At 33.8% G+C, this 25688-nt stretch overlaps 1 protein-coding gene across 2 annotated transcripts; it reads right to left on the bottom strand.

Moving 5' to 3' along the window:
• Nucleotides 1-19997: 19997 nt before the first annotated feature.
• Nucleotides 19998-23552, bottom strand: LOC149559634 (protein HEADING DATE REPRESSOR 1-like). Of its 2 annotated transcripts, none has more exons than XM_089824218.1 (4): nt 23340-23552; nt 23133-23248; nt 22294-22619; nt 19998-20554 (listed from the first exon to the last, which is right to left on the bottom strand). In XM_089824218.1, exons 2-4 carry the CDS (start codon nt 23188-23190, stop codon nt 20360-20362), a joined length of 579 nt encoding a protein of 192 aa, XP_089680344.1. In that variant the 5' UTR covers nt 23191-23248; nt 23340-23552; the 3' UTR covers nt 19998-20359. The 2 variants fall into 2 exon arrangements, with proteins under 2 accessions (XP_089680344.1, XP_089680345.1); XM_089824219.1 differs by having other exon boundaries at nt 22294-22607; nt 23340-23517.
• Between the last annotated feature and the right edge of the window lie 2136 nt (nt 23553-25688).

Consider the following 25688-nt stretch of genomic DNA (forward strand, 5'->3'; position numbering starts at 1 on the left):
ATCAAAGGCTTCATCCTTAGTCTTCAAAAAATACACCCAACACATGCATGAGTAATCATCAATAAAAGTAATGAAATATGGTGACTTACCCAAGCTTTGTGCTTGCATAGGACCGCAAATATCTGAATGAATAAGCTGAAGTGGGTATTGGGCTCTCCATGCATTGCATTTAGGAAATGATTCCCTTGCATGCTTCCCTTTTGCACACCCTTCACAAAAAAAAAAATTCTCTTCAACCTTAGGCAATCGAAGAACCAATGCATTTGATGTTAGATTCTTCAAACTATTGAAATTTAAATGGCCCTAACTAAGATGCGACAACCAAATTTTATCCTCATAAGACATATTGACAAGATGATTGTCATTTTCACCAAACTTCAAAGGAAACATCCTATTCTTTTTCATAGGAACAATTGTAATCACTTTATTTATTTAATTCTTATCATGTTCTCAAATACCACTCTATAATTCTTCTCACATAGCTACCCAACACTCAATAAATTATGCTTCAATTTGGGAGTTTAATAAATTTCTTGATCACTTTTTGTACCTTCCTTTGTTTGAACATCCATGGCTCCTTTGGCCGCAACATTCACTGTATTGTTATTACCAAGAGTAATATTGGATCTATAACCATCATCAAGATTTGAAAAAATTTCCTTGTTACCAGACATATGGTTAGAGTATCTAGAATCCTAATATGAAACATCATTCACATTACTCTCACCTTTCCTATAACACAAAAATAAATTACCTGAGGAAGGATTCTCATCTTGTTGAGAAAATTTTGCATAATTGTTACCTGATTTCAATCTACACTCTCTCTCAAAATGTCCATACTTATTGCAATGATAGTAGTGGATGCTCCTTTTATCAAATCTACCTCTACCTCTTCCTTCTTGAGAACCTCCTTTTCCTCTAGTTCCTCTTGAATAATTATAATTTTGACCCCTTCCTGAGCCTTTGTTGTTGTTATTACTACTACTAGCACCATCATTCTTTGAAATTTGCAATTGAGAAGAAAAAGCCTTCTCACTAACACTGGTAGATGTGTCCCTTATTCTATCCTCATGTGATATGAGAGATCCAACCAATTCATCATACTCCATGGTAGCTAAATTTTTGCTTTCTTCCATGACAATTGCTACAATATTCAATCTTGGAGTTAGAGATCTTAATACCTTCTATATTACATTCTCTTGAGTCATAGGCTCACCCAAAGTGGTCATTTTATGAGTCACATCTTTCACTCTTACACAGAAATCTCCTACATTCTATGTCTCCTTCATCTTCAAGTTCTCATATTTTCTTTTAAAGGTTTGTAGCTTCACAACCTTGATCTAATTATTAACATGGTAAGCATCTTTTAGACTCTTCCAGACCTCTTTTTTTGTATATGCATCAGCAATTTGAGGAAACAAGCTCTTCTCAAGAGCCATCTAAATGTGAAATAATGCCATTGCATTCTTATTCTCAGCTTCTTTCTTTAATCTCCTATCATTAGTTTGGATAGTATTCCATTTTGCAGGCTCTTCATATTCAGATTCAGTGATCTCCCAATAATATTTCCCAATCAAAAATGTCTTCATCTTGATTGACCAATATTGGTAATCAACTCCATCAAACTCTAGGATTTGCAAATTTTTTGCCATGTTGTTGTCTTCCAAACACCTTCAATTCTGATACCAAATGTAGAAAGATCTAAAGAGTAACAGTAGTACTCAATCAAATAAATTGATGCACATAAAACAAAGATAGTTCAACCACACAAGGAATATAAGAAAGAAGAGAATAATTTTATTTTTCCATGGTAGAGAATTAAACTTGTATTGTAGCTTTTCTTGGTTTTAAAAATGTATAACAAAATTTTGTATTTATTAGTAAAAAATACACATGCAAAGATAATATCTCTTGGAGAAACCTATGATGGCTATTCTAGGCATAACTACTTGTTATTGCAGTTAGATGACACATAATCTGCTCTTTATTAAATGCAAAAAGTCTATTTGAAACCAATGCTAGAGATGGAATGTTTGTAATAGAATTTTTTATTATATCTAACTTAAAGAAACACATGATCAAAGGAAATTTATAATGCTTTCATGCCAAGGATCATGCATTGAATAATTATTTCTAATTGAACTAATGGGAAAAAAAACTATATACAATCTAAAAAGAGATGGTGAAACTGGAGTGAAGGAAAATGATGAAGTTGGAGTTAATATCCTGAGAAGTCATGCATGCATCAATCTTTAGATATTACACTTTGAGATGCTCTCATTAATGTCCATGTAAAATCTAAATCAGTTTGAATGTAATGACCCTACTATTAGGGTTAGTTTGGGACACATAATAATCATAAAGAAGCGATAAGATCACAATAATTTTGATTACATATTTCATATCTTTAATAAAAAGTTATCATTTAAATGTTCTCTATCAACATAGTTTGGACCATATTATGAAATTCATAAAGAATACCCTCCACCAAGTTAGGCTTGGATCATTTCATGACATTCACAATGAATGCCCTCCACCAAGTCAGGCTTGGATCATTTCATGACATTTACAACGAATGCCCTCCACCAAGTCATACTTGGATCATTCTCCACCAAGTTTCCTTGGATCATATTATGGCATTCATTTGGAATGCTCTCCATAATGAGTGCCCTCCACCAAGGATCAAATTATGACATACATAACGCATGCCCTCCACCAAGTTATACTTGGATCATATTTGACATTCAAAGGAATGCCTTCCACCAAGATTGAACTTGGATCAAGTTATTAGATTCATTTAATCTCTCTTATGTGTGTGTGTGTGTGTGTGTGTCCATTTATTTATTTTGAATAAGCAATAAAATTAAATAAATGTTAATTACATAACTATTGTTTGTAATAAGTAATATACTTGCTAGTTAATAAATATGATGACATACCCCTACGTACCTATATTGGATGTGTGGGACCTGATGGGTTTGTGGGTGGCTATAGTCCTTAATCCACCTTTTCTTGTATTCGCTTCAATCGGTACTTTCCTTGCCAGGGGGTTTGCTAACTATACCTCTTTTGCAATGTGATCCATGTGTTCTCCTCTGCAAAAAGCTCCCTCCCCTAATCGCAGTGCCCTCCCACTCATTTATATAAGTGAGGCCAAGGTGACACGTCTATATGAAGTGTATGGGGTCCCCTTTGACTTGGTGGTATTCTAATCACATTAATATGTGTTGAATGGTTATTTGTGTATATGTAATTTACATAGTGATAATAATGTGTGTAAAGGCTATAGTAATGGATAATTGATTTAATTTATTTATTTGATAAAGTATTATGATAGTTTATTCAATGGTTTCTTTGTCACTTATAATCATTTGATATGGATAATATCAACCCTTAATTAATTCATAATACACCTTATATTCTTGACTTAGTCCTTGATATATTATGTTAGGGACTCGAATTTTAAATTATATATCTTATTAAACATTAATTTGGGCTCATGACATTGAAATGCTCAAAAATACTTGAAGCAAATGTCACTTTGTAGAATAATTTCAAAATTTGTACAAATTCTTAAATAAATGAAATGCTAAAGCATAGACAAAGCTATGGAGACTTTTAAGGAGGTGCAATTGATAAGTGTAATGCTAGACTTCATGACCTTTGCCACTATTATCCTCACCTACACCATAATGGTAGCCTCAAAACAGGTTATATAGAGCTATCAAGACAAAGTGAAGAAGGATATTTGTCACACATGCCAAAATGCTCTTGTAAGTATTAGTTCAAAATATTGAAGCAACGATGATTAAGGGATGGCCATGTCAATCAATCCATCTTTTTAACAATGGCATAGAATCATGTGGAAGATCATACTATTAAAGGAAAATAGATGTTCTTGAAAGCATAGGAAGAGGATTTGAATTGTTCAATAGAAAGCCTCAAATGGTGTTGTTGTGAAGGCATTAAAAGTGAAATATAGAATGAGGAGATATTTTGGTGACTCAATGTCATAAATGGGTTACATTCTTCCTCACCAAAAATGTCAAGATCAAAGTGGGCCACCTCTAGTTCATGCCAAATATCCACTAAAAAATAACAAAGATAATTTTCAGTTGAAAGGTTGAATAAGGAATGATAATTGAGCTCTGTAGAGAGAATTGATAATTTGTGCATGTAATTGCGATACATGTACTTGAAGGACAATTTCTTCCTAAACCTGGTGAAGGACCTAGTTTTCTTTCAAATTCAAATGTTTTGAGGTGTTTATTGGAAAAATGACTTATGTTACTCATTGTAATAAAAATTTAATCATTTCAAGGTCTTTAATTTTCAAAAGTTTGAGTTGGTTATAAAAGCATGAACAACTTTTGTATTCAATTGAGTTGGCTAGGAACCTAGAAAGGTTGATTATGAAGAGGTTATCTTGTGGGTATATGAATAGAAAGCTTTCACAATGTAAAGGGGGTAGGAATTTTGCAATAGGGACATTATGGAGAATTGTTTCAAAAGGAACTTTTGACTTGATATTTTGAATTCAAAGATTTTGAACTTGTATATTTTCAAGAGGACAATAATGCATGCATTTAGTTCATATGTATGCTTAGATGTTTTTGTTGAGTTGTCATTATTGATTTATCATATGCTAAATTGGTAGTTTCCTTATGTATTTATGGAATCTATTAGTTTCTAAGTTGAAGTGACATATGAAATTGGTAAGGCACAAACATGCCCTGTTATCTTAATCTAAATGTGATAATTTATTACTTTGTATGTGTATGCCCAAAATGTGAGCACACTTCTATGAGTCATTATATCAAAGACTTCTCAAAAATAAGGTCTCGAATGGTGGCTCATAGTTCTCTATTCATGGAGTGCAAGGGTTTGACCTAGTTTGTGCCCATGCGAGTACACCATGAAACAAGAGATCCAAGAATCAAAATATGAATGCAAATGAAGATATAAACTAATTTAAATGGTGACAATGCAAAGAAATACCAGAAAGGAAGTCTAATCTATGAAAGGAAATAACAATGCAATATTAATCTACGAAAATAAATATGACTCTAAGATAATATAAAAATGCAAGTATGAAACCTCATGATGGAAGCCATGGACGCAAGAGAGAATAAAACAAGAAGATAAAAGTTCTCCACAAAAAGCTTTAATGCCCAAACTCCTCCTCCAAAAATTTCTCTCCAAACCTATAGCATAAAAATACTATAACAAAGAGATATTTTCGCTATATCTCTCTCTCTCGATTACTCTATATATTTCTCTATGTTGCTCTATATATTTCTCTATGTTGCTCTATATCTAAATGAGAAGGAGAGGGCTCCTTATAAAGGAAAATGTGGAGGTGAGAGGCTTCTCACAACCAATATTGGATAATGGAGTTTGATCCATGTGAGACAAAATTCCACCAATGAGAAAAGAGGAGTGTTTGAGAAGAAAGTGGAAAGAGGAAAAAGAGGACTCCCACTTAGAGATATGTGCATTTAAGTGAAGATTTATTTATTTATTCTATTTCCTTTTTCGTCAAAAAGAGATATTTAAGTGGGAATTAATTAAAAGGAAGCAAGTTCTTTTAATTAAATAGGAAATATTTAATTAAATTAAAAGAGGGTTTTTTCTCTTAATTAATTAAATGTGGATGAATTATTTAATTAAAAGAGAGGTTTTCTTTTAATTAAATGGGGACTAATTTTATTTAATTAAAAGGGATATTTTCTTTTAATTAAATAAGACTTAAAATAAAATGATCAATCTTAGAAATGAAATAATCAAATTTGATCAAGGAAATTGATTTAAATTGATTTAATAAAATATTGTAAATCATTTGATTTAGAAAATTGATAAATTGAATAATGGGGGCCCATAGTCTAGGCGACCATTTTAGGGTGCATACAGTATGTTGAGATTTGCAATCTTTATTTCATTATTGCATATTTAACTCAACATGTGCTCACATGCCCTTTGTAATTTGTCATCCACTGTGAATATCCATTAGTATTTGTATGTCTACTATTGAGGTTTATATTAATAATCTTCTTTAGTTTTGTCTGTTGGAAATATAAGAGGAGCAACTGAGAGGGGAGGGGTAAATTAATTACCACAAAAATAAATCCCAAATCTCTTAGATGTCAACACAGATTATAAACTTCACTAAAAATACTAATGCTTAGTAATCACATAGGTACTTGGCTTACACTAGTAAATGTTGTAACTCGACAAATGAAAATCTTAAGATATTATCGATGATTAACCTTACTTAACTTAGTTGCATATTTATAAAAGAAATAATGTGAACACAAGTGACACCAAGATTTAATGTGGAAACTCAATTTGAGAAAAACCACCAAATGCAACTAGTTACTGATTTTCACTCTTTTGAAATGAGCCCTGCTAGGAGCCAACCCTGATAAAGGTTACAAAACACAATATTAGGTGTGACCTTGTTAGAGGATTTAATCACTCTATTAAGAGTGGTCTTGTTAGAGGTTTTTAGACACTTCAATCTAGAAATGCCACCTTGTTAGAGCACTTAGAAATAGTTGTTAAGTCAACTCTGTTAAGAGATTTAGATCATTGCTACAATGGTTAGAGAGTAATAATGAGATGACTTGATTTCTGATGCAACTGAATTGCTAATTACAAATCTCAATTCTAACTTGTATACTTGATCCTTTTTTATCGAATGTATCTTTGCAACTCAACAAGGATATTTTTTCTTATCCTTCTAATTTGCTTCCTCTAAGCATCTTCAAATCTTCTATTACTTCCATGCATTTCATAATCAACTTGACCTTATATTTATATCTTAAACATTGTCAAGTCAACTTGAATACAACTTAGAATACTTAATATTCATCTCCTCAATCGACTAAAACCAAGAAACAAATCAATTGAGTTCAATATGCCAAAACAAGAAAATCCTTCATTAGCCAACCCTACTCCATAGACACTAACTTAGAAATAAATTTTTTTTGTTAACCTAGTGAACTCGGTTAACATTGCATATTCACAAAGTTCCTTTGGTAACCGAGTGAGCTCAGTTAATACTAGTTCCATCCAACTTTTTCTTCATTAACTAAGTGAGCTCGATTAACACTCAACTTCTGTGATCTTCTCTTTGTCACCCGAGTGAACTCGATAGACACTATCTTCAGAACTTGGTAAACTCTGGAATGCTTGGTAGATACAGGAAACTATCTTCATCGCTCGAGTGAGCTCAACATACATTGACTGACAATGATATGAAATTTTGTGTAAAATTAAAGACAATACACAATTAACCAATTATTTTCAATATTGTCATGGTTCTTTTTGTACGTTTATGTGAAAAAGTATATAGAAATATTAAATACCCTTTCCATATGAGGAGATGCTGATTGTAATTAGACAGTGACCTTATTGCAATATATTCAACTTTTTGAGTGGTTGTCATTGCTCACAAGGCAAATAGGGTCCTTTTGAAGGGAACAGTCACAATGATAAATTTTTTTACCAATAATATGTTAAAGATTAACACAATTGAAGATGCTTATGGTAGATACTATCTTCTAAACTTGGCAAACTCTAGAATTCTTGACAAAAATAGGAAACTATCTTTGTCGCCTGAGTGAGCTCCACATGCACTGACTGACAATGATATGAAATTTTGTGTAACATCAAAGACAATACACAATTAACCGATTGTTTTCAACATTGTCATAGTTCTTTTTGTACTTTTAGTAGAAAAAGTATTAAAAGAATATTAAATACCCTTGTCATATGAGGGAGATGCCAATTGTAATTAGATAGTGACCCGATTGCAATCTATTCAACTTTTGGAGTGGTTGTCATTACTCACAAGGCAAACAGGGTCCTTCTAAAGAAAATAGTCACACTGACAAATTTGTTTACCAATAATATGTTAAGGATTAGTGTAATTAAAGATGCTTATGGTGGACACTATCTTCTAAACTTGGCAAACTCTGGAATGCTCAGCAGACATAGGAAACTGTCTTCATCGCCTGACTGAGCTCAACATATACTGACTGACAATGATATGAAATTTTGTGTAACATCGAAGACAATACACAATTGACCAGTTGCTTTCAACATTGTCATGGTTCTATTTGTACTTTCAAGTGAAAAAGTATATAGAAATATTAAATACCCTTGTCATAAGACGGAGATGTGGATTGTAATTAGATAGTGACCTAATTGCAATCTATTCAACTTTTGGAGTGGTTGTCATTGCTCATGAGGCAAACAAGGTCCTAAAGAAAACAGTCGCAGTGACAAATTTGTTTACCAATAATATGTTAAGGATTAGCGCAATTGAATATTCTTATTAGTATGCCCTGAAGAAAAAAGATAAGAAAGAAAAAAAACTAGTCCTAGGAGAAGGGATAAGCAAGTTGTTGATAAGAGCAAAGAGAAGTTGGTGATTGAAGAAGAATTTGATCATAAGATTCTTAGAAGAGGCAACGATAGTGGAAAGTTCATAGGTACTTGTTTCAAGTGTGGGAGTCTTGGATATAGAACTTCCCAATTTTTAGAAGGTTTTAACAAGGGTAAAGGAAAACAAAACCTAGTGACACATGATGAATAAGTTGTAGATGAACCTATTGAAGGTGTGTCTGCACTTAAGATGGGAAAATCTTTGATGTTGATAAAAAAAGTAATTGAACATGTTCAAAGAAGACAATTGTTACGAACTATTTGCAAATCAAGAGGCAAATATTGTATGGTTGTTATGGACAATAGTAGTATAGATAACCTTATATCAAAGGAGATGGTACACAATCTTGGATTGAGGATACTTAAACACCATTGTACATATGAGATAAGTCAATTTTAGGATGATCATATAGTGGAAGTTAAAGAACATTGTTGGGTTAAGTTTAGCGTTGGACCTTATATGTTGTGTGATGTGGTTAACATGAGTGCTTCTCATGTTTTGTTAGGGAGACCTTAACAATATGATGTAGGAGCTATTCATGATTGCAGAAGAAACTTAGTTACTATAGAGAAGGATGAAAAATGTTCACTTTAATTCCTTTGAAGGAGGAAGGAAAGAAAGTTAAGAACTTGAGTGCAATGAAGACTTGCACTTTAGGGGATCAGACTACTACAAACCAGAAGATGGGCATGCATTAGGTGGTTGAAGAGGTAATTTAAGTTGTAAAGTTGAAGAAGGGTTTGTTAGATTGATCTAAACCTAAGAAGTTGTTAAAGGTTAATGAAAATGTTGCTGTAGCAATACAGTGTAAGAGTGGTATTAGATGAGCAAAGTGATCTTTTGATTAGATTTGAGGAAGGGAAGCTATTATGAAAAAGGTAAAAGAAAACATTCATTGATTTATGGTTGGTTGAGTAACAAGGGTAAAAGAAAATGATATAAGTTGGATTATCAAAGTAGAGGTAATGGAAGCAATACCAAAGAATTGTATGCCTAAAATGTGGGCACACTTCTATGAGTCATTATATCCAAAATTTTTCAAGAATGAGGTCTCGAATAGTGGCTCGTAGCTCTTTATTCATGGAGTGCAAGGGTTTGCAATGGAGGCCCTCAGTTTGACCTAATTTGTGCCCATGCAAATACACCATGAAATAATAAATTCAAGGATCCAAAATGCATGCAAATGGAGATGAAAACTAATCTATATGATAACAATGCAAAACAATGCAAGAAAAAGAAATGTAATAACAATGTAATACTAATCTATGAAAATAAATATGGATCTAAGTTGATATGCAAATGCAAGGATGAAACCTCGTGATGGAAGCCATGGATGCATGAGAGAAGAAGATAAAAAAAATAAAAGTTCTCCACAAAGAGCTTTCGCTTTTCCTTCAAAAATTGCTCTCCAAACCTGTAGCATAACAATAGCATAATAATGGATGTCAAAAATGAGGAGAGGATTTTCCCTTATAAAGAAAAATGTGGAAGTGGAAAGCTTCTCACAACCAATATGGGATAATAGAGTTTGATCCATGTGAGACAAAATTCCACCAATGAGAAAAAAGGAGAAGAATTGAATGAGGGAGGGAAAAAGGAATTTATTTAATTTTCATTTATTTCATTTCCTTTTTCACGTGGGATTTATTTAATTAAAAGGGAGAAAGTTCTTTTAATTAAATAGGAAATATTAATTAAATCAAAATAGGAGTTTTTCTCTTAATTAATTAAATGTGGATGAATTTAATTAAAATAGAGGTTTTCTTTTAATTAAATAGGGACTTATCTTATTTAATTAAAAGGGAGGTTTTCTTTTAATTAAACAAGACTTGGGATAAAATGATCAACCTTGGCAATGAAATAATCAAATTTGATCAAGGAAATTGATTTAAATTGATTTAATAAAATATTGCAAACCATTGATTCAGGAAATTTGATAAATTCATAAATTGAATAACAAGGACCCATAGTCTAGGAGACCATTTTAGGGTGCATACAAGTATTACCTGATGAGGGGTGGTATACTACTAGGATTATGAAGTCTGGGTATAACAACAATAGGAACTTAACCATTTGCAAACTATGTTTGATGTAGACAAAAATGCCAATTGGATTAAGAATGAGCATGGTATTTATGTCTTGAATCCTTTTAGATGCTCATAAGTTCTTCTTATGGAACATCTTTTATTCACCTGGGGTGTCCAATGCAAAAGCATCATTAGGCAATTAGAAATCTTGCATCAACCAAAAACATTTCCTTCCAGTTCTTATTCTTGTTTGCCAGTTTCTATGTTTTGTGTTGCAATTGGCTTGTTATCTTATGCAAATCTTATAGTGTGTTATGCACATCTAATGATCATATGTCTAGCTTTGCAGTGTGATTCGTTCTTTCCTTACAAAGTTATCTTATGATTGGCCTGGTCCTATATTGTCCTCATTCTAACAACTAAGGTGGAAGGATTAATCTTGCGATGGCATTTTACAATCCATAATGATCGGTGACACATGATTCAAGGCTAATACATTTATGGTGGACCCATATGTGTATCCACATGACATATCAACCTTATATGATGGAGTTCTTATGTATTTGAGTCCTAACCTATAAACTGTAATATACCTTTTCTTCATTGTTGGAATTTAGGATTGGATAAGCTAACTTGTGGCTAGCGATCTAGTACATAAGTGTTGTAGTAGCTCTTGTTTAGGGAGAGTCATGAGAGTAGCCACAAAGGGGAAAAAGTAGTGATGATCTGGAATAAGGCTTGTGTTTCTAGTAATGAGGCATGTCTATTGTAAATCTATAAACTACATGTAATCAGAACCTTGTGTTAATGAGAAATCTATTATTTCTCTATTTGCTAGTGTTGAATTACTATTGTGGCATTGTGATTTCTAATGTGTTGTCTCTAGCTACAAGGTTAAACAATCTCCTTTGGAGGATATCATAACTTGACTACATCAATCTCAAACTTGATTTACAATTTGCAAATTAGCCCATTGTTGTTTTAAGGGCCCACACTTGTACTACCTTTGAAATATTTCTTCTACTATTATAGCTTACTCTTGGGTTGTATCAAAGTTTGACAACATGCAAGGTTTTCTCCAAAATGATGCAAATGATTCCAACAAAGTCATCACAAAAAAGTAAATAATAACACTAGAAAGCTGAAAGCCAGGGGTCTTCTGAAGGATAACGAGGAAAAGGACAGAGATGAAGACAGGAAGGATGATGAAACCATCACGAACATATCCCAGAGCGAGTTGGATCGGCCCTGCTTGAAGAAACAAGAGAAAATGGCTGAGGGGTGTCAAAAATCCTATGAAGCAGCGGAAACTATGCAAGACCTTGAAAGGAAGGCAGAGGAGTAAGTTAAGGATTATCAAGATCTGTCTTTTGACTCTTTGGTTTCTATAGGTTTTTTCCTTGGCTTTTTTTCTGTCTTTCAATCTGGCCTTTTTGTTGGCCATAGTTTTGTTTATGGGCTTTTGTTGTTTTATTTACAACCCTATGATATGTAACAACTTTTAGGTTTCAGGGTCCTTGTAAACCCGTTTTTCTTATCAAAAACAAAATAAATAATAAGACAATTTGAACTTGTTTGGCAACCAAGTATTGGCATTTGAACACAATTACTATCTCAAATAGACTATGTCTTCAATAATGAAGACAATGTCATTCATGAAAGTTTTCATTCTCACATATCCATTGGAAGAAGAAATCTCCAATATCCTATCAATTTCATATGTTTTGTAGCATACTAAAAAAAACTCTTCAATATCTTTTACAACATTCTCAAGATAACTCACTCATTCACTTTGCCAATGTGGGATCATTTATGTCATTTAATATTTTTTCAAAATTTTACTTTCTTTACCCTATTTTATTGTGATTCCTATTTGTATGCAATGCTCTTTCATTTAACATTGACTCCCTTAAACACTTCATGTCATCACATTAAGTTACTAAATAAAGAGGTTTAAAATATTTTTCACTTAACTATACTCTTCCATTAATAAAGTTGAATATTTATATTTAACTCTATAAATTAACATTAATAATGCATAAATAAATCATATCAATGATAATTTAGACATTTACCTTTGAAATGCCAACATTAATTTCTGAAGCTTCTAACCATGTCCAAATTACTTACTATAAATAGTAAGAATGTTGAAAACTGCCTCTAGCTGAATGTCCTCAAAGTCCCATAAAGTCTTGGTTAGCCTACGAAGCCCTACGAAAATAGGCTGCCAACCATATCAAAGGGGACACTACACATGGCGACACTCCCCTATAAAATAAAATCTCAACTATAATAGAATTATCCAAGACATTCAATTTCTTTAGAATGGGGATGAGTAAACCACAAATTGTTTCAAAGCACAAAACCACCAAAATCCATTCCACTACAAGATTCAAATATCCATAACCACATCTATCCATGCCCTCTAATAATTTGTTTACAATCTAATACACGTTAATTGGAGAGAGAGAAAGTATTAAAATAAAATGAAATCTGCATTTTGAAGCCTGTAACTCATGCGAAGCTTCTCCATTATAAAAACGTATCCTCAACTCTCACCTAGCACACAAGAAAGAGAAACTAACGTGCATTAATTCCAATCAGTTTCGAACAACCATTGCTCAAGTAAGCTTCTCACTTTATGGATAACCTACCTTATCCAATGCGATTATAACTAATATATAAGTCAACCAAGAGAAACCTTTAATAAATAATTCACCTTATCATCTTCTATGCATGATCCTTAAGATGAGTTTAAGAACAAATGTAGTAAGAAGCATTCAACATGGATCCTCATTATTATCCATTTCAAATTGGTCGGGCTTTCGTTTCACATCTAAACTCAACAAAAAGTATATTGGTCAAGGTTCATAGCAGAAGAACCGACATGTCAAGGAACATAGAAATGTGTTCATTTTTGTTGGTGACTTAGGCTTCCAGCTTGTACCTTTTAATCTCCCCTGTCCTTTTACTAACTCCAACTACTTTATTTATTGTTGTCTTCTTATGGAGAGTTCTAGACCTCTCATTTTGTAAACTATACTTCTAGATTATTAGGTTTAGATTTAGGGTGTGTCGATTAAAGTATTTCTCAAAAGTTTGAGTCATCTGTAATATTTTCCAGAAGTTTGTAGATATTTTGTCTTCTCGACTAATGTTAGCTTTCTCTAGAATATTGTATGCTTGCCTATAAAAAGGCACTATGTACTCATTTGAAATCACAGTGAATAAAATATAATATATTTTATTGTGCGGTAGCACATTGTGTTGTTCTATGTTTTTTGTTATTTTTCCTCTGCCCATCCATCAGATTGGTATAAGAGTTTTAGAAAATCTAAGCATTGTTTTTATGGGTAGATGTCATTGTGGGTGAAGGGAAAATGAGAAAAAAGCGGAAGATCTAACAAAGAGATCATAGTTGTTGTGTGAGGAAGGAAGAGAAAGGGTTTGTAATTGTTACAAGAGAGAAAGTTTTACTATTAAATCATGGCAAGAACTAGTGGAAGTATTTCACAGCCACAAATTCCAACTTTTAATGACAAAAATTATGATTATTAGAGCATCAAAATGAAAACTCTTTTTAGTTCTTAGGATGTTTGGGATTTAGTTGAAAGTGGGTTCCCTGAACCAGCAAACCAACAGGCATATCAAGCTCTTTCACAAGTTGAAAAGGATTTATTAAAGGAAAATAAGAAAAAGGATGCTAAGGCATTGTTCTTTATTCAGCAAGCAATGGAGGAAGCAATATTTCCTAAGGTAGTCACTGCCACAAGCTCAAAGCAAGCATGGGACAACTTGCAATCAACATACCAAGGCACAGGAAAGGTAAAAACTTCAATGTTACAAAATCTTAGAAGAGATTTTGAAAATTTACAAATGAACGATTCATATTCAATAGACTCATTCTTCACTCAAACAATAGGGATAGTAAATTAAATTAGATCTTATGGAGAAACCCCTGGGGATCAACAAGTTGTAGGGAAAATACTTAGAAGTCTACCAAATAAGTTTGATTCAAGAATTGTGACCATTGAAGAATCTATGGATCTCTCTTTGCTAGCAATAGATGAGTTAATGAGTTCCCTCTTATCACATGAACAAAGGTTGAATCATTCAGAAATTTCATTATTGGAGAATGCTTTCAAAACTCAACTTTCATTTGGAAGAACAAGAGGAAGATCGGCTTACAACAGAGGTAGAGGACGTTTTATACCAAGAGGAGGAAGAGAAAATCCACAGTTTGAGAGTAGAAGGCCAGCATCAAGCTCACAAACCCATTTCACATCAACAAGAGGAAGGGGGAGCAACCATCCTCACAACCATCATTAAGGAGAAAGGTATGACAAATCTAGCATCCAATGCCATTATTGTAATAAATTTGGGCATTTTGCATCTGAGTGTAAAAAAAGACAATATGACATGAATAGGCAAAAGACACATTTTACAAATGATTGTCAGCCCAACACTAGTGAGCAAAACATCATCTTGATAACATGCAATGTTGCACAAGAGAGTTCTAAAGAAGTATGGTTCTTAGATAGTGGTTGTAGTAACCATATGAGTGGGTCTAAAGAGATATTTTCAACAATAGATGAATTAGTAAGATCAGAGGTTAAGTTGGGGAATGATCATCAAATTTCAGTCATGGAAAAATGGTCAATTAGCATAAAAACTAAGAAAAGTGAAGAAAATGAAATTCCTGATGTATATTATGTTCCTAGATTGCAACACAATCTCATAAGCATTGGGCAACTAGTACAAAAGAGATATATAATACATTTTGAAAGTGGTGAATGTATGATTCTAAATAAAAGTCCAAGCAATAGGCTGATTGCAAAAGTTGAAATGACTCAAAATAGAATGTTCCCACTTAAAATCCAAAGTGAATTATTCTTAGAGCCGAATGAATTGCAAAAAGTAGCTGAATTTGTATTCAAAACTTTACACAAAAATAAATCTTGGCTATGGCATTTAAAGTTTGGTCATTTAAACTTTAAAGGGTTACAACTCTGATATAAGAAACAAATGATCTATGGGTTGCCATCAATAGAGCCACTTAAGACAACATGTGTTAGTTGCATTTTGGCAAAGCAACACAGAGAAAAATTTCCAATTGGAAAGTCTTATAAAACAAAACATCCACTTGAGATAGTCCATTTAGATCTTTGTGGGCCAATGCAAACACCATCCTTAAGCGGAAAATTTTATTTCTTAACATTTATTGATGATTTCAGCAGAAAAATTTGGGTTTATTTTGTGAAGTATAAGTCAGATGTATTTGTTGTCTTTAAAGAATTTAAGGCAAAAGTTGAAAAAGAAAGTGGATACTCTATTAAAACATTAAGAACTGATCAAGATAGAGAATACATATCAAATGATTTTTTGAATTTTTGCAAAGAAAATGGCACATGGAAACAATTTACAACAAGGTACACTCCACAACAAAATGGAGTAGCGAAAAGAAAAAATAGAATAATTATGGAGATGACAAGGAGTATGTTAAAAGAGAAACACTTACCAAATCAGTATTGGGCTGAAGCAATTGCATGTTCAGCATACATACTAAATAGATGTCCAATGAAAGCAGTAATAAATAAAACACTAAAAGAAGCTTGGAGCAAAGGAAGCACAATATAACACATTTGAGAATATTTGGTTGTGTAGCATACTCATTGGTATCTCAATAAGTGAGACAAAAATTGGATGATAGAGGAGAGAAGTGCATATTTGTGGGATATAGTGAACAATCCAAGACATCTAGGCTATACAATCCCATCACAAAGAAGTTAATAATAAGTTGTGATGTTGAGTTTATAGAAGAAGAAGCATGGGATGGTAGCTTGGATAAGTCGACTACGGTTGCAGCTAGTGTTCTACAATAAAATTTAAAAAATGGAGCTCAAGATGAGCATTCTACAACACAACAAATGTTTCTAAAACACCTACAAGGGCACCTACCACTCAAAACACCACTATTCCCACAAGCACTAATAGTAATGAATCATCTAATCCAACACTTGCATCATTAAGATCAAGCTCTATAAATACTTCAAGGAAGACACAAAGTCTTAGAGACATATATGATGAATTACAAGAGGCTGAAAATGATGATTTATGCATTAATTTTGCACTCTTAACACATGCTGATCCAATTTATTTTGAAGAAGCTATTAAAGATGACAAATGGATTTCAGCCATGGATGAAGAAATTTAGTTAATAAAAAAGAATGATACTTGGGACTTACTAGATCTTCCTAAAGGCAAGGATGTGATTGGGGTTAAGTGGGTATACAAAACAAAATATAACGTTGATGGAAAAATAGAGAAACACAAGGCAAGACTAGTAGCCAAAGGCTTCACACAACAACCAGGTATAGACTACAATGAAACATTTGCACCTGCGGCAAGATTAGACACTATTAGAATGATTTTATCCATAGCGGCCCAAAATAATTAGAAGGTTTATCAAATGGACGTGAAATCAACATTCTTGAATGGCATTTTAGAAGTGTATATAAAACAACCACCGCTATATGAAATTTTGGGAGAAGAACATAAGGTATACAAGCTGAAAAAGACACTATATGGCTTGAAGCAAGCTCCTGGAGCTTGGTACAGCAGAATAGACTCTTATTTTGTGAATAATGGTTTTGGTAAGTGTGGCTATGAACCAACTTTGTATGTCAAAGTGAGCAATGAAGGAGAAATATTTGATAGTTTGCTTATATGTAGATGATTTGATATTTGCTAGTAATATGTCAATTAACAATTTCAAGGCAGCCATGAAAAATGAATTTGATATGACTGATTTGGGACTCGAGATTTTTTTTGGGATACAAGTAAATCAAAATGATCAAGGCATTTTTATTTGTCAAAGTAAGTAGGCTACTGATTTGTTTAAAAGATTTAAAATGACAAATGTGAATTCAGCCCCTACACCAGTTGCATTGGGTTTAAAACTTAGCAAGAATGATGAAGGTCCTAATGTAGACACAACTTTATTCAAAAGATTAGTTGGCAGTCTTTTATATTTGACAGCTACAAGACCAAATATAATACATGGAGTTAGTTTCATTTCTAAATTCATGGACAAACCAAAAGAAACTCATTGGAAAGTTGGAAAGAGGATTTTGAGGTATATAGCTGGAACAAAGAACTTTGGGAACTTATATGCGCATTCAAATCATTACAAGCGGATTGGCTACACAAATAGTGACTGGGCAAGTAGCTTAGATGATACAAAGAAGCACTTTAGGACATATCTTTCACCTAGGATCATGAGCTATTCCTTGGGCATCAAAGAAGCAACCAATTGTGACATTATCATCAGCTGAAGCAAAATATGTTGCAGCAACATCACCAGCTTGTCAAGCAATGTGGATGAGAAGAGTACTTTCAGACTTGAAACATCCACAAGAAGAACCTACAAGAATATATTATGATAATAATTTTGCAATTGCTTTATCAAAAAATCATGTCTTTCATCAACATAGTAAACATACATATATAATATATCATTATATTCGTGAATTAGTGAACAGTGGTGACATGTCTTAAGTTTTGCAGGTTCAAAGATCAATTGGCAGACATTTTCACAAAGCCTCTTGGAAAGAATATTTTTGAACATCTTCAAAAAGGTATTGGTAGTACAGACATATATAGCAGTGAAGATTAAGGGGAAGTGTTTGTGACGTAGGCTTCCAGCGTGTCCTTTTTAATCTCCCCTGCCCTTACTTCAACTACTTTATTTATTGTTGTCTTCTTATGGAGAGTTTTAGACCTCTCATTTTGTAAACTATACTTCTAGATTATTAGGTTTAGGTTTAGAGTGTGTTGGTTAAAGTATTTTCTAGAAGTTTTGAGTCCGTTGTAATATTTTCTAAAAGTTTGTAGATATTTTGTCTTCTCGGCTAACACTAGATTTCTCTAGAATATTATATGTTTGCCTATAAAAAGGCACTATGTACTCATTTGAGATCACAATGAATGAAATATAATATATTTTATTGCGTTGTCGCACATTGTGTTGTTCTTGTTTTTTGTTGTTTTTCCTCTGCCCATCCATCAATTTTGTCCATCTAATGCTTTAGGTCAATTTGGTCTTGTGGACGTCATCAAAATTCCTTCATTTAACAATCTTACCTAAATAAAACCCTACAAATGAAGTGGATCAAAATTTTGCTAATGCACTTAAGTTTAGCCTATTTTAGAGGACTAATCCTATTGTCACTTTCAGCTTGATTGATACACCATACAAAATTTAGCCTATTTTAAAGGACTTGTCCTATTGTCACTTTCAGCTTGATTGATACACCATACAGATCATCAATCCGGGGCTATCCAGCCAACTAGAAAGAAACCCATACAAGGAGAGCTTTCAGAAAACATTTGTGTCACCTTGATATGGACTTCCTTTTAGTTGGCTGGATGGACGTTTAGCTATCATCATAGTAAAATATATCATTTCTTAAAGCATCTTGTAGTAAAAATTTCAAATGTATACTCACCAACTAGGAAAGTACCAAATGTAAATCTACAGGACGAGAAATGCCTTCCATCACTCTTCCCATGTTTCTATGATTGCATAAAAGCTAAACTAAAATGTGGGCAATGTCATTAATGTAAATCATGTAAACCATAAACTCTTGGCCAAAAACAAAGTGCCCATGAAACATAAAAAGGTTAAAGCACAAAGAACTGATCGGCGCATGGAATGGGAAATGAGACTTCTATGCACTAGAACTAGCCAGGGAATATGGATACTCTTTCTTATAGAGAAAATAATGCTCTATCAAGCTCAATGTAACACATGCAGGAATGACTTTCACTCTCAGAGGAGTGGGCCACGATCAAAACGTTTCAGGGAGTTAATGTAGAATACTTGTGGTGTAATGGGATATTGTAAAGGTGCATAACTCCTTTCAAATGGATTTAATTAGACTAAAGTAAATATGGCCTGGTGTCCAGGGTTAGATCCAATAGAAACAGGTGCAGCATGCTTAATGATACACACAGTGATGAGACAACCGCCAATCTCAGATAGTGCAAGTCTGAATTGTGATTCCTTGTGTGGACGCAATATTAGCTCGTGTGTGTGCTGCTGCTGTTGGTTAGGATGTCCCATTTTGCTATTGAATTTAAATAAATAGTCAAATGAAATGGATTCTTTCAGTTTTATCAAATAAATAGCTACTACTGGCAAGTACTAGCGCACCCTCATGTTTTTATCATTGACTGAAGCATAATTAACAATAAATATAATTTTCATTTGTTCATGGATTTAACTTTTAAGATATCAGTTAAATGTGGAAATGGCTAGAAAATAAAGCTTACATACAGGGATAAAAGGAATGATAATAATAGATAGGCTCAACCTGCAATTTTTTAGTAATGATTGATTTCCGGGAAGAAAAGCAATTATCAAACAATTGTTAACCTAGAAAAGGACACCTAGGAATGCAGAAATAAGATGGAGATTCAGCTCATTCATCCTGGAAGCACAGTAAATGGAAAAGGCCAGATTGACATTAAATGATTCATTTATACCATATTCAATATTCAGAGCATTAAATTTCACATCAGAAGCCCAAGACAGATTGCAAGGAGCAAGTGTTTATTGTGGCTCATACCATATACTGACAAGATCGAGAGAAACCCAAATTATCCCCACAATCTCTACTTCACCAATGACACAAATCCTAATACTGTACAAATCTATTATCATAGAATATATAGCTATATGCTAACTTTGGCCTAAAAAAGAATGAGTGTACGCCCAAAATCAATCTCTTTGCTAAACAGAGAGAAAATTACCTGATTTTACTGGAAATTCTTAAAAGAATTGGGTAAAGAATAATTTAAACACAAAACTCTCAAATATTGACTAATCGTCTATATTTTCTGCATCTTCATCTTGTTCAAGCATCTCATTCATCATTGCTATCTGATCTTTTAGTGCAGCATTCTCCCTCTCAATTTCCATTCGTTTGTTGCGTTCTTGCTGAAGGCGCAACTGAAGATGCTCCAGGGAGCGAGAATCCTCTTCTAACTGTTCATTCAATCCATTTATTTCCCTGTCCTGTTTTTCCAAAACAACAAACTTAAAGCTTTTGTCAAGTCACATTAACAAAAGCAACTGTATGAGAGAATATCATGATTTGGACTAAAATGATGCATGAAATAAATAAGCAAGGTAGGCATGATTAGAGAAATATCTAAAGAGTAAATTTTTAAAATCAGGTTAAATAAATTGAAGCTTTCAGAGGTGCAATAAATGAAATAGGATATCTCTGGGAAAGGAAGAAAGGACAAAACAACAAAACTTAAAATTCAAGCTGGATAAACATAAGCCATAGAAAATAAAACTGATGTATAAAAGAAGGTAATACCTGAGCAAAATCTCATGGAAGAATCACAGACATAAGAATTGCTTAAGTGATAAGTATTAACCAGATAGAAAGGATATGTGTGCAACCCTTGAAACAATAGACACATGCACTTTATAATAGGAAAAAAGATGGAAATCAAGAAAGATGCAGTGCAACAAAATCATACACTGATATATCTAAATACAAAGGAGTTTGACGAACATGAAAATGAGGAAAGGATCTTTGTTACAGATCTTATACATCTGTGCTGTTACAAGCATAAATGTAGGAAGTCTTATACAAACAGGCTCAGAAAATAAGCAAAACACCGCCACAGAGATTTTCCCATCCCCAGTGGCTGTCTTTTAAGATATATCCGAGTGCTAGTTGATTTATCAGAAGGATGATGCAACAAGCTTCATAGATATTTGCAAGGAAATGGATCCTTACAGGCAAACATATTTGATGGGGTTTTCAAAGTTTTCAAATGAAAAATGACCACAAGAAACACTTCCTTCAGCTAGAGAAAAAACTGGGACCCACAGTTTGCAAAAATATTCCAGACAGAAGAAATTCAAATCCATAAGAAGTAATTGTAAGAAGCATACAGTTCCAGATAATAGTATAGGATGAATAGATACTTTGCTTAAACTGATAGAAAATGAAGTGATTCGACAAAGAGGAGACAATAAAATCTTTAGTCAAGTGCTAAAGATGTCAAATGCATAAAGGTTAGCAATCAAATAGACATTTTGATTAATCGATAGACAAGAAATTTATGAAGAAGTCTGCAACATATAAAATGTGTGAAAGGAGGAAATATTTGTGTCTCTTTTAGACCATTAACATATCAAAATTTGACATTCCTGCTAGTTGGAAATAATGTCAGTCATTTAAAAGGAGTAGCCTAAAGGGCATTGAGCGAACAAATATCCCATATGAGACAATTACTCATGATATTCTCTCCAGTGTGTGGTTCATGACACATTAGATTGGCAAAGGCCACTCATTCAAAGAAAATAGTATTTATGCAGAATGCAGTGATAAGCAATCTGATATAGCCTAATCTAACGTAAGAATAGAAGTATGTCCGCATATGGCTGAATCAAAACAATGGAGATGCGTAAAAAGTGAGTGCATGTATAAATAAGCAAGGGAATGATACAAGAACGCATGCAGTCTACAAAACAAGCAATTGGCTTGATAGATAACTATACTCAAGGACCTATATAGCCTTGCATCTCCATTCCTTTTTTTCAACTCGCTGATTTATCTATCTTTTGTGGAATACAAGATGATTTTATTTGAACTACAGACTACCCAAAGGCATCTCAATTCAGCCTAAATAGAAAAGGAAAAAGGACAAAAAATCAAGAAAGTAGCACTTAAAGAGGCTATGGAATTGACCAAAAAATTCAAAACGGACCAAAATCAGTTAGGGAAAGCAAACCTTTCTATTCATTTCTTGGATTGCAATGCGGCGCATACTCTCCACCACATCTACATTTACAAGTTTCCTCTTCTTTCCCACAACCCACCCTTTAGGATATGTTGCAGCATCAAAGTCAGGTGGAGGAAGAAGGTTGCCATTATCAGTGCCTTTTGTTGGACCCAGAGGCTCAAACAATGCCTTTCTCTTCTCAGATAACTGAAGATCTTCTCCTCCGGCATTATCAAGAGGAGGTGACCTCTGCCTCCTCCAGGATGACAGAGGAGGGGTCGGAATGATCATTTCTTCCACCCTCTCAAACAGCTGCCCATCAGCTACCATATTTCCTTACAAAGAATGTTTATTGCAATCAGTAATCTAGTAAAAGTCAAAGAAACACGAGAGAGCAAAATCTCAGGCTTGTCGAACACAACTTTGAAAACCCAATTCTGAATTTGGCAATCAGATAACTAAGGCGGACTAAATAAGACGGAATTTAGGGTTTAGAAGCATAATCACAGTTCAAGATTTAAAAAATCTTTTAGAACATTGTACTAATAATACTATTATACCCTATTCAAGGGCTAACAATCATCAAGTCTAAAAAACCCAAATATACACTGCCTAAAGCTTGATCAAGCGTCCAACCCCAACCCTCCAAACACATCCATATAAACTAAGCTACAAATTGACTTCAACAGTGTTTGATGACGTTCATACAATTTTAAAATATTTAAACCCCTTGTTGCATTTTGAATTTCATCTCATCAACAGATGTTATAGGATTTCAAAACAGAAAAGAGAAAAACAGAAAAATATGTATATTTAAAAAAAAGGAATAAAAATAAGAACTGAATTACCATTTCGTTTTCTAGATTTCGGAAACATCATTGAAGCAGCCTCATCTTGAAGCTTCATGGTAGTAGTATGCCCAATTTCGACCTTCGCACAAGGTCTACGTTGCAATCAACAGAAACTACTCCAAAAATTTAACCAGAAACTAAATTCATCAGAGACCATCACACCGATTTCTAAAACATACCCACATAATGAAATGAGATGCTTACCAGACCCAATGTCTTCAATTGTCTGATTTCTATTTTTATTTGGTAGGATTTTTGGCAGTTTGGGTAGCAGAGAAAATATCCTCTACATTCACGCTATCCATTGCAATTTGCTGTTTGACAACCACATATCCACATTGCACTCCTGCTGGGTCAGGAAACCCTTCCACGTCGCCGGTCACAGACAATTACTGGCGGACGGTCCATAATTTAGATAATAAATTTTGTAAGGACATTTTTGTTGTTTTTAAAATTTACCTTGATTAAAAACATTGCCTTGAATCTTCCGCGCGAAGATCGGAAAAGTCCTCATTATTATTATTATTATTATAAACTATTATTCTTTACTATTATCATGTTCTTCCAATGCAATCGTCAATATGGAACGAGGAGCATGGAATTCGTCTTTCCAAGTTTGAATTGCCGTTCGCAGAGTCACGTTAAAATAAAAATAAAATAAAATAAAAAATAATAACGAGTATTGTTCATTTCTCAAAATTCTACCATCATGTTTCTATCGGGGTATGTTTTTTTTAATATATCAGGATTCTATCGGGGAAATTTTTTCAATTTCATGGTTCTATAGGTTTCCCATCAACATCTTGGACTTTCATGACAATTGATGTTTGCCAAATTCATCTTTTAATCTCAATACACGTTGGACATCTTCCTCTCTGACGCTCTAATATGAGGGTCCGCTACACATTTGTGCGTATCATCCATTTTAATCATTTCACGAAGGGGCCACTCCACATTTGGGCTGGTCATTCGGTTTAGTCATCAGACTTTCCTTGACTAGCTACCATGCTTCCCTTTTGAGGTTGCTTGCGACTCAAAGTTTCTTGTACTTTAAAAAAACTGTGAGCAAAAAGTTTCCTGATTATAGTTTTTTTAATCACGGTTTGAAGTGATTGTGATGTCTATCAACATCAAATCTTATAATTATTTTTGAACATTACGAGCAGTAAGAGGGTGTTGGGTTGTGGAACAAATTACTAGTGTATTAATAGCACTAGCACACTTTAAGCACAAACAACAACCTAAAGTTTGCCTCTTTCAAAAACAAAAAATCTAAAGTGCATAGTGAAAGCATGCATAAAAGCTTATTTCTTCATAAAATAAACACAATATCTACACTACGTAGGGTGGGTAATTAAAAGTAGTCTAAAGCAATCCCGACGGTTAACTAAAAAATTAATAAATTAAAACTCATAAGACTAATTATCTAAATTGCCTCTCAACCGCTCAGAGAGCAGTGTGGCAATCCATTCTTCTTTTAGGGACTGGAACAGTTCCTTATAGTCCCCGTTAGTCTTAGTCTTAGTCTCGGTGATCTTCTCTTGCAACATACACAACATAACAAAGTGAGTGTGCATAAATTTGATGACGAACTTGTTAGACTCCTTAATCCTCCTATTGAAACCTCCAACCTCTTTCTTTAGCTCCAACACAGAGCCCTCCAACTTCTCCAACTTGTCTTTAAGACTCCCCAACAACCCACCAACCTAGGGCCAAAATTATCCTTTTGTGCCTCCATGAAAGAAACTTGAAAAGGGGTGGGGTTGGGAGTGGAGTTGGGGGTGGGGTTAGGGATTTGGATATTCATAGTGCTAGCAGGGGGTGAAGGAGGGGGGTGTTTTTAATGACAGAGGAAGGAGGGGAGTATTGGGTGTAATGCCCCACCTGGATATCCTTGGAACAAGGATAGATAAAAGCCAAACATTTTTTTTAACAACAAGCATGGAATGAGACAACATCAACATGCAAAGGATCACAAAGATTGCAACAAAAGTCTTAACCAACCAACGCAAAACATCCAACGATCTCCAAACATCACTACCAACTAACGTGCTCAACCAGATACGAGAAAAAAGACAACAACAGAACCTAGAATCTTCAATCTGTCAAAGCCTAGGAAGATGAGCAATCCAAAAGGGTACTCAAAACTCCTAAACACATTTCTTGAAAACCAATAGAGATACCCCCTATTTTCTATGCAAGAAAATGCAACCTCTAGGTTTGCATGAGGAAGTGCATTGTGTCACACAAGGAACTACCTTCTCACGCAAGGAAACATAAGGGTTGGCCAACAACTCTCTTAGCCCTGCTACTGAGGCTCACACAAGAGAATGCTAGGCTTCGCGCGAGTGAATGTCATGTCTCGCGTGAGCTTCCACCGTGCTTCACATGAGAGAATGGCTTTCTCGCATGAGAGAATGCATTCTCATGTGAGAGAACACATTCTCACACGAGGAAACCCTTCTTTGATGTGAGGAACGAAAACAACAAAAAGGAACAACTTAGTATGAAGTAAAAATTTAAGCAATTCCTCCACATTGGGGAGTACCGAAT

This window comes from Cupressus sempervirens, chromosome 4 (assembly GCF_028749045.1).
Source record: "Cupressus sempervirens isolate cs-2001-9-10 chromosome 4, ASM2874904v1, whole genome shotgun sequence".
NCBI classification, from domain to species: Eukaryota; Viridiplantae; Streptophyta; class Pinopsida; order Cupressales; family Cupressaceae; genus Cupressus; species Cupressus sempervirens.

Excerpts from the sequence above, each read along its gene's own strand:
- LOC149559634 (XM_089824218.1), bottom strand. The coding sequence starts at position 23,190 with ATGAAGCTTCAAGATGAGGCTGCTTCAATGATGTTTCCGAAATCTAGA. Across the intron at positions 22,620-23,132 it reads GAAATCTAGAAAACGAAATG|GAAATATGGTAGCTGATGGG; the intron begins GTAATTCAGTTC and ends ATTCTTTGTAAG. Across the intron at positions 20,555-22,293 it reads TCCAAGAAATGAATAGAAAG|GACAGGGAAATAAATGGATT; the intron begins GTTTGCTTTCCC and ends TTGGAAAAACAG.